This window comes from Anas acuta, chromosome 12 (genome assembly GCF_963932015.1).
Source record: "Anas acuta chromosome 12, bAnaAcu1.1, whole genome shotgun sequence".
NCBI classification, from domain to species: domain Eukaryota; kingdom Metazoa; phylum Chordata; class Aves; order Anseriformes; family Anatidae; genus Anas; species Anas acuta.
The window spans coordinates 8,367,349-8,381,704 of NC_088990.1; the positions used below are offsets into that span (position 1 = coordinate 8,367,349).

Genomic DNA, 14,356 nt, shown 5'->3' on the forward strand with positions numbered 1-14,356 from the left:
CAAGCACGTGGAGGCCAGAAGTCCTCGTCGAGCTCCACGGCCGGGGCATGGGGTGTCCCCGGCAGCCCGGGGACACGGGGCCGGGTGCGGGCACCGCGTGCTGCTCCTCGAGAGGCCACGGCCACCTCCTGAAGTCAGGAGGCCATGCTCCTTCCCACATTAGCACATGAATGGGGCTGGGGGGGGGGGGAGGCGGGAAGGGGGGCAAGCCCCCACTGTCCACTCAAGCAAACAATTTGGCTAGCAAATTGACATAATTACAAGGGACAGAGAGAAAAGAAAGGCGAGCCCCCTCCCCTGCGCTCCAGAGGGCCCGACCCCTGCCGAGTTACTTAGACCCTTTGTGAGACTCAATGCTAGGTACTGATTAGGGAACGTATGCCCTTTTCAAGGGCCCTAAGTGATTGGCTGCCTTAATCTGATTACAATTTACAGCACTCCTGAAGAAGGGGCTGGAGAGCCTTTCACACAGGCGTGGACGCGCCAGGTCTGCCACGCACGCACTCGCACCAGCACAAAGGTGCGCAGAGGTGCAGAGCCGTGCCGCGGCCGGGCGGCTGGCACGCGTCCCTGCGGGCGTGAGGAGGGGCACACGCGCGTGCAACGCACCCGCAGATGTGCCAATGCCACCGGGCACACGGCGGGTGTGCTGCTGTGGCATTCAGGGAGCCCGGTTGTATGTTTGGAAAGGGTTTGGGTGTGTGCATGTGAAGCAACACCCGCATGGCTGCAGCGTGTGCACAGGGACAGGGGGCTTGGCACACGCTGGCACCCCAAAACTGGGACAGCCACCGAGGCTTTGGGCGTGCAGGGAGCCCACGCCAGCCCCAATCTGGGGTTACACCACACAGCTAACCCCGCACTGGCACACCCACGGGCACAGACACAAGCTCGTGCCCCCGTGCCACAGATGGGGATCCTGTGCAGGGGTGCAGGGGTCCCCGCCAGTCCGTGCGGCCATTCTCCAAAATCTCTGCAGCAGCTTGCAGGAGCGGGAGTGTGATCTAAGCCCACCACCTGCCTATTAAAAGCAGGATTAAATGGTGCTGTTCCCCCCTCCCCACCCCCTTCCCGCTCTCTCTAACATCATCCCCTTGGGGAAACCACCATCTTTACATGAGATTTTCTTTCTTTTTTTTTTTTCTTCTTTTTTTTTTAACCTCTTTTCTGCTTCGTGCTCCATAGCTCCCAGGGGATTAGCAGCCAGGCTGGCCCTTCCAGCCTACTTGAAGGCGGGTTGTTTCAGCCAGCCCCCCCATGGGAACCTGCCCCAGGACAGCTTTGGTCAATGCCTCCGGTGCTTCCCAGCCAATTTGTACCACCTAATCCCTGAGGGTATCAACAGCTCCTTTCTCACACATCCTCCTGCCTGCCAGAGCAGGCCAATCCTCTGCTCCCCGTTGAGAAACCCTCCGTCCACTGCTGGGGCCGTGACCGCACTTCAAACACGCTGGCCCGACCCCAGCATTGTTTGTCAGGGAATTAAAACTGCAAGGCCGGCCCCAGAGAGTGATTTAGGTACTGAGACCAGACTGAGCCCTGCGAGAGCACAAGCAATAAAACGCTTCACTGCCCAGGAGTCTGGGCAATTCAGGTGTCTTCCCACGAGGAGGAGGCAGAGCCCAGAGGACAGGGAGTGGGGTTGGGGCTCCTTCTGCCCGCACGTGCATGTGGAGCGGGACCATCTCCTGCTGCTCACAGACCTGTCCTGATGGAGATGTGTGCTGGCAGCCTTGTTAAAACAATAAGGGCTGCTCAGTTTTTTTTTTTTGGTTACTGAGCTCCATGGCTCTTTGCAGGCTGCTGGGAAGAGAGACCAGAGGCTGTAGGAGCTGGATGCAACCTCCCCACAGTGGGACACTGCCTCCCCACCCTGCATGGGGCTGGCATGGCTGGACACATGGCTAATGGCCAAAGCCCCTCTTTTTCCCATCCCTGTACTGGTTCGGGTTGGAGGGGGCTAACTTGGGTGAGCCACCTGGACAATCCAGGGCAGGAGCAAAATTGTCCTGGCCAAAGCCTCTTGAGTTACAGCCAGCAATGTCAGTGCCTGGCATGAGATGGGGGGATCTGCTATTTAGGGATGCTGAACTGGTAAATTGAGGGACACCCCAAGCTCATCCCAAGGGGAGAACTAGCCCAGGAACCAGGAATGCTGCATTTTAACAGCGATTTAGCTGAATTTCCCCTTAGACAACAAAGCCCTTTCCCTGAGTCCCACGCCACTGCTGTGCTCAAGACAATTACTGCGGAGGATTTTAGGCCTTTTCTTTTTTTTTGCTGCTCCTTTTATCAACAGCAAGGTTGTCTCAGGCCAAGCAGAGACAACCCTGGTTCAGAACAGAGCATCTCCTGCGCCTGGCTGTCCCCGTCCCCTCGCCATGGCGGGGGAACACAGTGTTTCGGCGCCTCCTCCTCTGTCACAATGTTTTTCAGCTCCACCAAGCAAAGTGTCCAATTAGAGCAGAGCCTCTTGCTTCCATCTTTGCCGACATTTAATTAACATGCTGCTGCTGGCAGCCGCTGACAAATTCCAGAAACATGTTGTAAAGGGTTTTTGTCTTTACCCAGCATGGAAAATGAGGGTGTCATATCCCAAGGGGATGTGAATAGCTACTTTTGACTCCCCCCCTCAGGTGTGAGAATTACAGCTAGATGCGGTGAAGAGACCTATCAGCCCTCCCACCTCCTTTTTTTATTTTTTTTCCCCCTTTTTTTCTCCTGCTCCTCACACATCACCCTGGAAAACACACAGGTTTTAGGCCTGATTTTCACTCCTGTCTCCCTATAACTCTGGCTGAAGCCTGATAGCCTTGCTGGCTGGCTGGAAGTGGGGTTAAGAGATGGGGTTGTGCTCTCTGCCTTTGGGTTCTTCCCACTAGAATAGCACAGTGAAGTGGGAGGAATGGTTTGATGAAAATGGAAGAAATGGATGAAACTGAAAAGGAGGAAAGGGCCTTCACAGCCATTCAGTACAAGCAAACAAGGCCCCCAAAGAGCCGATGGAGGCCTCAGCTGAGTGATCAAGAGGAGATGGCAGTGGGAAGCACACAAATATGTTGCCAGGCTCGAAAGCAGGCTTTGGGCAGCAGTGTGAGCACAGGGACAGCCCCTGCACCCCAGCACCATGTCCCCAAAAGCACCAGCCTGTGCTCCCCACAGACCTTCAGCCTTTGCCAAGGACAACCTGGCTGCCGTGCCTCTGCCTTTTATCAAGGAGATACACTATGAGAGAGCCATTAGAACAACACGTGCTTATTTTATTCACAGGAACTAATTACAAAACTGAACCAGCGGGGCAGGGTTGCCGGGGACAGGGCGATTTCTCCAGCCACCTGCTGTCTCCACAGGGGCAGGGTGGCGACCGCCATCTTCCTGCCGCCGGGGTATCCCCGCCACCCTGCTGAGGTGGCAGCCCCAAAAGCCGGCGGCTCATGGCGAGGCAGGCTTGTCAGGGTTGTGCATGTGGTACACGTCGCTCTCCTCGTCCTCAGGCACCTGCGGAGCCATGCAGCCCCCTCAGCTCCGCCGCAGGCCCTCATGCGACGGGCGGCAGCGCCATCTTGTGCCTCCCAGCCCACCCGCCACCACCCCAGGCCTCACCTCCCAGTAGATATCATCCTCGAAGCAGTTCTCATCCGCCGCGTCGCCCCAAATGGGCAGCTTCAGGATGGCCCCTGCAAGAAGCCGGGGAAGATGGTGGGATGGTCAAGGGGCACCCTGAGCGCGTCCCTGGGACGCATCGCTCAGGGCTATCCCCGCCGATCAGGGCTGATTTTGGGGCGCTGCCTTGCTCGTGCAAAAAGATGCCCAAGTGATGGTGGAATTTGTGTGGGAAAGGGGTGCTCCCCAGTTCCTGGCTCTGAACCCCGGTGCATAGCCCCGATGTTGGGCCCTGACCCTGCTGCTCATGGCCCTGGGTGATGCTAGAAGAAACCGCACTGGTCAGGAGATGGGGAAGAAAATGGGATTTCTGCTGCGCTCCCGCTGCCCACGGAGTGGCAGCAAGGATATGTTGGATGGAGACAAGGTCCAGGTGGCCAGAGTCCATCTTTCCTAGCAGCAGAGGGAATGAGCCAAGCCCTGATGTGGTGCTCAGTGCTATACCAACACAACCTCCCACTCCATCCCCCTGAGAGGAGATGAGGCTGTGGTCTGACCCACATCACAGTGAAACCCCCATTCCTCTATTTGACCTTGCTGGGATACAGTCTTCCCTCTTCACTGCCCAGTATGAGCTTTTGGGGTAGTCCTGTCCACAAGGAGTCAATGTGAGCAAGCCTGGGGCTGCCCTTTCTGCACAGCGGGTGCAACCCTTGCAACACAAGTAGGAAGGACTCGTCCAGCCAAGGGAGTCTCCATTTCAGTTACAGGATGGACCCAACCCTCACCTCTCCGTGTTCTCCTCCTGCTTACCTACAAGGGCCCCCCCAGCGAAAGCCATCAGCAGAGACACGAAAATGCCAGCTGCCTGGAACCCTCCTTGGACACTGGGTGTCCGCGTCTTGTAGCTGCCAGTGAAGTCAAATGCCTTGATAAACCTGCAGAGGATGGAAATGGTGAGGATTGCTTCTGGCAGAGATCTACCCTGGTGGAGAAAGGTTGTGCAGAGCCAAGGTAGAGGAGCTTTGTTGCCCTTCTCCCTTGAGGGCTCCTCCCTAGCCCCATCCCTCTTTGACAATGGACCAGGAGAGTGTTGCAATGACACAAAACACTGTTCACTTCCTTCTGTTCTGCCCCCCGGCAAAACTTTACCTAGGAGGAGTCCAAAATGTAAACATTTCTTTTGTTTCAGAACTTCAGCCTTACTGGAATCCCAAAACAATGCACAGGTAGAGGAAGGAACATCTCCCCACCCACTGTGCCCCAGAGTAATGCCAAGGAGTGGGGTTGATTCACTTTTTGAGGATGCCAGAAGTCAGCTACAAAAGATTAGTCTTTCATACTCGAGTAAGCCCGACATAGTCATTGCACCCCATGTTTTTGAGTGGAAAAGGGACAACTCTGGACACAGAGCAAAAGCTATTAATTGCTCCTCTCTTCCAGCCCATGAACCCTAGGTAAGATCTATTCTCATGGATGAGTTTCAAGCTTTCTTACCCTTCCTTTCCATATACATCCTCTGTGGCTGCAGCTGCAGTGATGGCTCCCACAATGCCCCCAATAAGGCCTGGCATGCCGTGGAGGTTGTGGATGCCACACGTGTCCTGGATGTGCAACCTGGACTCCAAAACAGGCTGAAGGGAAGGGAGGCAAAGAGATTAGAGACATGAGCATAGCCCTGGAAAGGATTAGTTCCTTCCACAGAGGACTGGGATAAGCAGAGAAAGAAGATTGGTATTATGTGTCCCATTCAAGAGTTAAGAGTTTGTAGACAAAGATGTGAGTGAAGATGAGGGTAAAATAAGAATTTATCCTCCAAACACTCTCCTGTTTGGAGACTGAGCCTTCCTGAGTGTTTTGAGGCAGTTAATGGAGTAAGAAGTGCATCTCCCTAAGGGACAGCGGAAAGCAGGGTCACTCAAGGGGAAGTGAATCCGTTCCTGGTCTCCTTGGCAGGACCAGGCTGCAGACCCCCAGAGCAGCACTCACCGTGAGGTAGACATACCCCACCGTGGACACGATGCCACAGATGAACCCGACAATGAGGGAGCCGTATGGGGTCAGCATCATCTCCGCGCTGGTGCCCACAGCCACACCGCCAGCCAGCGTTGCGTTCTGGATGTGGACCTGCAGAAATAACCGCCCCAGCTTGGCATCTCAGGGAGATCCCGATTGTTCAGGGAACGGTGCAAATGGTAGAGCAGGAGAAACAGCTCTGAAAGTGCTTCCATAGGAAATATCAGGGCCCACTTTCCTGCTCGTTGGTGAAAAACAAGAGGAGAAGAACAGGCAGCCTCTGTCGGTAGCACAGGCACACACAGACTCCCACTCCCCGTACCACACACGTTCTTTGCATCCACCAATCTGGGTGGGGAGTTGTGATGAGATGGAAATTGTCTCACCCATGTGTCATGCCAGCTCTGCTGTCACACAGCTGTACGCCCCCACACAGAACACGTACAAGTCAGCCCCCCAATTGCTCACAAGCTGCTGCACAGACCCCGCTCAGCTTGCTGGGGAGCGCTGCCAAACCTGGCTCTGCATCGTGCCCATCAGCAGCTCTCCTGGGAGAGCTGTGCCTGAGCTTCACCACGTGCAGGGCACCAGCCTGCAGCTCATGACCACCAGGGCTCACTTCCCACCTGCTTTTTCAGTGCACCCTTTGGCTGGAGGCTGGTTGCACCACCACGTCCCAAAACCCCAGTTCAGCAAAGGACAAGTGTCGCTCTCTTCCTGGGCCCTTGGTCAACCTCGTTATAAGTCTCCTTGGGAGCGCAGGGCTCTCGGCTCCCTGCTTACCATGTCCAGCTTGCCTTTCTTCTGCAGCATGCTGGAGAAGGCCATTGTGGTGAGGACACAGGCAGCCAGCGAGCAGTAGGTGTTGATGGCAGCGCGGTGCTGGGCATCCCCGTGCTCAGAAATGGCCGAGTTAAAACTGGGCCAGTACATCCACAGATAGAGGGTACCTGGTGGGGTGGGGAGGAGGGGGCAGAGAAGAGAAAGGGAAAAGAAAGAATACAGGAATTGAAAAAAAAAACTCTAAAGGAAGATCTTTTCATGCAGAGGGAAGTTAAATCCCTGAGTCCTGCTGCCCCAGAGCTGCGATCCCATATTGGGACCAGCACCAAGTGGGGCTGGCAGAGGAGGGGAGCCAAAGCACTGCCTTGTTTTCCCAGACACCACCTGATCTCTGGCACCGATGAGGGGAGCTGAGCAGTCCCAAGGTGCTGAGAACTGGAACAGAGTGCTTCTCAGCCCCTGGTCCTGGTTTTGCTCTGTTTTTTCCAGTGACACGAGGAGGAACCAGCTCTCTGCAGCTGAGCGGCACGCACATATCAGCGAAGCCGAGGCTGCTGCTGACTCACCGATCATGGCGAAGAGGTCAGAGTGGTACACAGAGCCCTGCTTGTCCTTGCTCTGCTCCAGGTTGGGTCTGTACAGGACACGTGTCACGGTGAGGCCAAAGTAGGCTCCGAAGGTGTGAATGGTCATGGAGCCACCTGCGTCCTTAACCTGCAGCCGAGGGAAAGCAGAGGTTCAGTTCTGGAATTGCCACTCGTACTGGAGGTGAGATGTGGTCTGCCCATCTGTTTTTCCAACCTGCATTCGGCCATGGGGAGAGGGGGACTGCCGAAAGCCTTACGTGAAGCAGGTTGAGGAGGATGTACTCATTCACCGCGAAGAGTGTGACTTGAAACAAGGTCATGACGAGGAGCTGTATGGGGCTGGTTTTGCCCAGGATGGCCCCAAAGGCAACGCACACAGAACCCACGCAGAAATCGGCATTGATTAGGCTGGAAAACGGGAAGAGAAAATGTGGTTTAGTAAGGAAATACTCTTTGTAGCTCACCCATACCCAGCTCTAGAGATCCCACCCTGAGACACGGAGGTGGTTAGGAGCCAGCTCTGGGATTCCCACTGACCTTCCTCCCAGCCTGACATACTGTCCAGGTAGGGAGCTTCCCCCAAAACTGTTTCCCATGGAACAGTACGATGGGAGGTGGCACCCCAGAGCCCGTATCTCTCCTTACTTCTCCACTCCAATGAGGATCTTCCCGTTCTGGAAAGAGTGGAACCAGCCCTGCATCAGGAGAGCCCACTGGATCCCAAAGGCAGCAAGGAGGAAATTGAAACCCACGGCTCCGAATCCGTAACGCTTGAGGAATGTCATGAGGAAGCCAAAGCCCACAAAGATCATCACGTGGACGTCCTGGAAAGCTGTGCACAGGGAAGGAATCGTCAGCTCTGAGAGGATGGCAAGGCTGCGAGTGCTGCTTGAATTTGGTGGGGGAAGAAAACACATCATGGCAGTGGGGAGGAAATTCAAGGGAAAATGTGTGTGTCTGTCCCATGTCCCCCCATTTCCAAGCCTGAATGTGTCTCAGCTTTTGGAAACTGGATTTTCGGTTAAAAGGTTCAGTCCTGAAAGCCAAAAATGTTTATTAAAAGCTGTAAGCAAGGGAAGACTGGAGACTAATGGGGCGTGCAAAGGAAAACATTTTTCTATTCAAGTTGTTTTCTTCCCCTTTAAACAAACAAACAAACAAACAAAAAATCAGCAAACATCGTGTGAAATGAACAGGGTCTGCCAAATATTGTTAAACCCACACAAATGGTCATTTTGGGTAGGTCCATACAACGTAGGGGTACTGGTGATGGCTTGGAGCAAGTGTTTAGGGAAAAACACAAGAACAGGGAGCTTACAAATACATTTTTAATTGCCACTGAAATCAGCGGCAAAATACCTCCCACCTTGTGAGATTTTGAGTGCTTAAACCAGAGAGACCCAGTTCTTCCAACAAGTGCTCATACCTGCGAACTGGAGCCCCTCAGATGCCCTTCCCCGGGGGAAACCATACCTGCGTGAGCCTCTTGAGAGAAATACTCGGTGCAATAAACCCGCTGTACTTTTTAATGCTAAACGTTTCTTTCAGATAAGCATCACTTTGCAATTAAGTGAGCTGAAACGCTGCGTAATTACGAGTTGAACCATGCAGACCCTCACACTGGAGGCCACTCCAGTGAAAAAAAAGCAGGGCACGTAAGAAGCTCAGGGCAGAAGAAATTCAGCGATTGAGGACCTGCTCTGCCCCTGATCCTCTGCTGGCCCTTTGGCATCCAGCAGCCCTGGATGTGCTCCTTGGGGATGGTGGAGCTGTAGCCACTGCCTCCACTATGGGCTGGGTGAGGACTTGGCTGTGTGCAACTGCAGAAGTCTTGGCTTCCATCCTCTGGAGCTTTACAAGATCTTGCAACTTGAGTGAAGACGAGAATTTGGACAGGCGCCAGTGGTGTATCGTCAGGTTGTGGAAACAGGTTAATTCCCTTGGTTTCAAAAATGCCCCCACCTATGATGCTACTTGTGAACGATGGAGAAGATGGGACCTGCAGCTGACCCTGCTCAGCAGAGGTCACCCCAAGCAGCCTTCTCCCCATGTCCTAAGAAGCCGTCTTTGTAACTCTGGTTTAACCGTGCAGTCACACACGCTCTCCCTCCGCAGCTATATTTATTCTCTCCATCATTTTTTTTTTCTCAAGCGTAAGCAGCACAATACACAGCTAGAATTATCCTCAGCCATTTGCATCAAATACTCCTAATTTCATCCTGTAAGCAGAAACACACGGGTCAGTTAGGGCTGCGGGCTGCAGGCCCTTGGAAAATACAGAGGATCCCTGCTGCGTTAGACCCTGCAGACAACCGGGAGGAAAAGCAGGTCTTTCTTCAAACTGCACGCAGTCTAAAGCCGTTTTCTAAACCTTGCCTTTGTTTTCCCTTGAGGAGAATGACACTTGTGTTACCCGGCAGGGCCGTGCCCTACAGGTTTTGTGACCCTTCTTTTGTGGGAGGGCAATTGGTGTCGCTCTCCAGAGGAGGTGTTTGGGCTTTGGGAATACAACCTGTGCCGAAGGATCTGCTTTCTCTTCCCTAGGGAGCAGATCATTCATTACGGAGTATCAACGCGTGACACAAAATGAGAAGACAGCGTTGTGCTGCCTGGAGTCGATGGCACCAGTGACAGGACTGCACGAACGCATCCTGCATTTGCTACTCACTTCAGGTCGTCACTGCTCGCCCACTGCGACAGCTTTGGACAGGTCCTGCGGGCAGCAGCAGTCACAGGCGTGTTAATACAAAAGACCCTTGGGTGTTTAACCATCGAGCTCTCTTCTAAACAGAGCTGCGTGGACAGATCGAAATGCTCGGGTTCTGCCCTCTTGCTGTGTTGGTCTATTGCAGAGAGAGAGGATTTCTCTGATTAGGTACTGGTGGAAAAAAAAAAAAAAAGCTGTTCTTTGGGCACATGAGCCCTTCCTCAGGTCTGGGACAGAAACAGAACTCAAAGCTAAGCTGAGCTAAGCAGCCGCTTGTAGGTTGATCAAGTTTTGGGAATCCACTCGGCCAGTTGAGGGGATACCTGGTGCTGCAGAGCGGAGGTGGGCGGTGAGGACGGTAGGGCTGCAATGCTCTGAGCTCCTACAAGCTCGTTCTTGGCCCCCCAGCCCTTCAGCCACACGGGTTTCTGAGCAGAGGCTTTCTGCAAGCAGCTCCTTTCTGAACCAGCTAATCCTCAGCAGCCACAGGTTTCTATAGCTCCTTTGATTTAGCAGGTGTTTTTTAATGGAAATGTTCTAAATAGATGCATGACTCAGGCCCGTTGCTTCCTTGGAAACAATTGCCTGCAGAAGCAGCCTGTTCCCCACGGCTCACAAAGGAGGTGACCAGCCCTGGAGACCAAAGCCAGCCCCGGGGCACTGCCTGGCCAGAAGGGCTTCAGCCACCTGGGCAATCCCCATGGCAATCGGGCACCCCGAGAGATCGGCCCCGGGAAGCTGGCAGGGTACGAGGACTCCGGCATCAAAATGGCAGCATCTAAAGGGTAATTTGCTCGTGAGGGGGAGGACGTAGGAAGGGGAGGAAGATGTCACAGGATCTCAGCAGCCGTTCCTCCGTATGTACGGGGAAGCTTGCTCTCATCCGGAGCCGAGGGAGGGGGCAGCAAGCCGAAACTTGCAGGGTGCTGGGAACACGTCAGCCCTATTTCTGGGGAAAAGACGTCATGTACTGGTGGCACAAAACCCTGCCAACAGACCCCCAGAGAACTGGAGGGCCACAAGGCTTTTCTCACACCCTTGGGTGTGCCCCAGAGCAGTGTCAGGGCAAAGCCCAGCTCTCCGTGTGGAGACACCACCTCTGAGAGGCTCTGTCCCAAGTCTGATATAATGGGGGAAGACAGAATAAGCACTTGGGAAAGGAATATCCTACTGAAACATCCCCTTTACCTTCTCCCCAAACACTTGGGGCAACAAAAACATCTTCTGGGTGGTGTGTGTGTGCTGAGCTCATTGTAACGGAGATGTTGGAGCATGGGATGTTGGGATGGGATGGGATGGGATGGGATGGGATGGGATGGGATGGGATGGGATGGGATGGGATGGGATGGGATGGGATGGGATGGTGGCCAACCAGCACTGGGACTGGGCTTCCTGAATACTCACACGGGTATCGGAAGTAGAAATCGTTCTCGATGTCGCTGGTCAGGTTCATCTGGTGCTTCTCTTCCTCCCAGTGGGCATCAGCTTCGGGGCCGAAGCGCACGAAGACGCCGAAGAGGACGATCATGGCCACCTCCCAGAGGAGGCAGACGAGCGGGAGCCGCCAGCGCATGCAGGTGTTCTTTGCCATCCCCTGGTGCCTCGGCCGCTCCATCCGCAGCTATGCCCGGCGCCCCGGCACGCTGTCAGCCCGCCGCCCCCTGCCTGCCCGTCGCGGGCCACATATATACGTCGGGGAACGCGAGGTGGGGCCCAGGGAGGTGCCTGCAGCAGGATCACATTTCAGACACGGAGACTCGCAGATGTGCTCTCTGCTCTCGCCCTCCTTCCTCCCTGGGAGGAGAGCCGGGGCTCCAGCACCTCTTCTCCCAGCAGCTCCCGGCTGCAGTGAGCCCTGCCTCCCCGGGGGACTCGTAGCCGTGGAGCTGGGTGTCCTGCCCCCTGCTCTGCCCTGCCCCACAGCCCTCCCCATCCCCTTCTCTGACCCTGCCACCCCAGCAGCCTCCCTGCCCGCACCGTGTCCCGTTGCCCTTGCCCCTCGTTCGGCTCTGTGCATGCCCTTCCCCACTGCTGAGGATGCCAGGGCAGCCTGAGTCACCGGGCACGGCTCCATGAAGGTCCGTGGGACAGTCCCAGGAGGAAGAGGAAGGTAGATGCTTCCATCCAAAGGCCAAGGTCATGCACAGGCATGCTGTGGCACTGCCAAGGCTGCCGGGTATCTGTAGGGTTACCCAGCCTGTCCTCCTGGCAAGACGAGCTGGGCTGGGGCTGCAGGAGCCGGGTGCCAGAGATGGAACCAGAGAGCTCAGCGCTGCAGCCCTCAGCTGCAGGCTAAATAAACGTCCCCTTCTCCAGCACGGGGCTTCCTTTGGTGTTACACTAAACACAACTCTTCCTTTTTCCACCGTTCTGAACCAGGTGCTGTGCCCTCAAAGAGCCAGGCAAGTCCTTCAAGAGGAGCCCAGCTCCTTCCTCTGCCTGCGGATCCCGGAGATGCCTGTCAGTCTTCCAGAGATGAAAGACTGCAGCCCAGGCAAGCTGCCCAAATTTGCTGATGGCATCTAATTGTGGCCTGCAGGCTGAGCAAGCAGCGCTGATTTCTGTGTTGATTAGGCAATAATTTGAGTTTATTATTATTTCTTGCTTGCTTTCTTCGCAAACTGACAGATGGCAGAAAAATGCTGGGGATGGTCTTGAAGAGACTGATGGCTGCACAAAATCCTTCTCCAATCCCATTTGGGCTCCAGGCAGGGCAGAGGCAGCTTTGGCAAGAAGCTGGTAAAGGCAGCTCGGGAGCGAGGAACACGTTTCTGTGGCACAGCAGCCAGTGAGAGATGCACCACGGAGGGTCACCTGGGAGCAGGGTAGCACGTAACCCGGCTGAGAAATCCTCTGGGTGTCCAACTATGGGGCAGCTGCAGCCGTAGACACCAAGAGGAGATCTCCAGCCAGAAAAAAGCCGAACCCCTGAGCAACACCCGAGCCCTAACTGCCAGAAGCTCTGTTGACAGTTGTGTGTCCTCCTGTCTGCTACGTGGCGGGACCAGTCCTCAGCCCTGCCCCGGAGCAGCTCTTGGAAACCTTGAGAAAGGAGACACGGGGGCACAAAGGAGCATTTCACAACATAAGGGGACCTGCTGGAGGCTGGTAGCCCGGCCCCAGCAGCTGTGCTCTATGTGGGGACTCCTCTTTAGCAGAAGAAAGCAAACTGCAGAACTTTCCAGCTTGGGGGCTCACTGAATTGGTGGTGTCCCCCAAAAAGCAGCACCACAGCCATGTCCCTGCAGAGCCCGGGAGGTCCCACAGGGGCTTTTCTGTGGCAGCTCTGTCCCCTGCCTCCCTCCTCAGCACGTGCAGGCAGGGCACGAGGGATAACAGCTTTTCTATCAGCCCGATAGTCTTACCTTGCTGCACCGCCTCACGCTGCCCCTTCCTTATCGCCCTGCCGATCAGCACGGCGCCCCTGCCAGCCCGGCGGAGCCTGCACGCTCTGCTGGCTGCTGTACACGGGGCTCAGCCCTCATTTGCTCTCACCCAGCCGTGCCCTGGGAGCCTCTTCCAGGAGCACAGCTCCCCAGGCAGCTTTGCAGGGCGATACTGGGATTTCCACACGCCAGGGTGAGCCACCAAATCCCCGTGAGCGTGCAGTTATCTGTAAAGCTACCCCCAGTCCCCCTGCCCAAGGTTTGCTGAGGAAATCAGCAGGGTTGTGCAGGGGCTCGGGGCAGCTCCGTTTGTCCTTCTGCTCCGGGACGTGGAACTGGGCTGGCAGCGGGCAGGTCCCGGTTGCCTTGGGAAGGCTCTGGGTGAGGGTTGTACCGGACTGGTCCCAGCTGGGTCTCTCCCAGTTCCTCACTTTTAATGAGCACTAAAAATATTTCAGAGACGCAAAAACAAAATCTGAAGCGTGCACAAATCCCTCCCTCTTGCCCGGAGGCCTCTGGGCAGCTTCGCCCAGGAGAGGAGGGCACGGGGACTCCTTGGTTCACTGCGAGCTGTCCCAGCAGATCTTATCGCTGCTCGCACAGGGGCACTGGCACCGGGCTGGTCCCAGAGGTGACCGCAGCAGGTTTGTGCTGTGCATCCTGCTCCTCGGGAGGGGGCACAACGGGACACGTCCCGCTCCACACTGGAATGACACCGGAGAACATGCCAGTGAGCAGATGGGCTTTAATATCCCAGAAGCCCCCGAACCTTCCTGCAGCTCTCGCTGTTGTCAGATTGCTGCCCAGAGACACATGGGGCAGCAATGCCCAGCCCTGCTCGCTGCTCCAAAATCAGGGCAAAGCAGCAGCAGGCAGCACCCGTAGCACTGGGCACACAGGACGGGCAGGGCACTGATGGGACACGATGTGGGGAAGCTCCGAAGCTTTCACGCAGCACAGGAGAGTCTCTGGGCATCAGCCAGCATCTCAGGTGACTTGTTGTGTGCGGGTCTTTGAGGAGTGTCCTGAAAGCAAAGCACCCGAAGCAATCCAAAACAAAGCTTTGTGCCTGGCTCAGCGGAATGAAAAACAAGGTGGCCACTGGGGCTGAACAAAGTGTTGGAATGGTGGGAGAACAAACCTTGCATTTAGGTCTGGGACTTCTCAGCCCCTATCTGAAGTGAGACCTCGCCATTAAATATTGCTCTGGGAGAAATGTCGGAAAAAGGTCAAAAGAGAGCACGACTTTTTTAAGTTCAGAATAGCACTTTTTG

At 55.3% G+C, this 14,356-nt stretch overlaps 1 protein-coding gene across 1 annotated transcript; it reads right to left on the reverse strand.

The window, feature by feature from the left end:
- Window positions 1-3,239: 3,239 nt before the first annotated feature.
- RHCG (Rh family C glycoprotein) lies at window positions 3,240-11,547 on the reverse strand. The gene is made up of 10 exons (XM_068696057.1): window positions 11,101-11,547; window positions 7,635-7,821; window positions 7,247-7,397; window positions 6,969-7,116; window positions 6,403-6,569; window positions 5,593-5,730; window positions 5,101-5,237; window positions 4,417-4,541; window positions 3,604-3,677; window positions 3,240-3,498 (listed from the first exon to the last, which is right to left on the reverse strand). Exons 1-10 carry the CDS (start codon window positions 11,309-11,311, stop codon window positions 3,433-3,435), a joined length of 1,404 nt encoding a protein of 467 aa, XP_068552158.1. The 5' UTR covers window positions 11,312-11,547; the 3' UTR covers window positions 3,240-3,432.
- Window positions 11,548-14,356: the final 2,809 nt, after the last annotated feature.

Coding starts and splice junctions, on each gene's coding strand:
- RHCG (XM_068696057.1), bottom strand. CDS start 11,311: ATGGAGCGGCCGAGGCACCAGGGGATGGCAAAGAACACCTGCATGCGC. Junction 7,117..7,246: donor TCCTCCTCAACCTGCTTCAC/GTAAGGCTTTCG, acceptor CCTCGGCTGCAG/GTTAAGGACGCAGGTGGCTC. Junction 5,238..5,592: donor TGGGGTATGTCTACCTCACG/GTGAGTGCTGCT, acceptor CCTTCCCTTCAG/CCTGTTTTGGAGTCCAGGTT.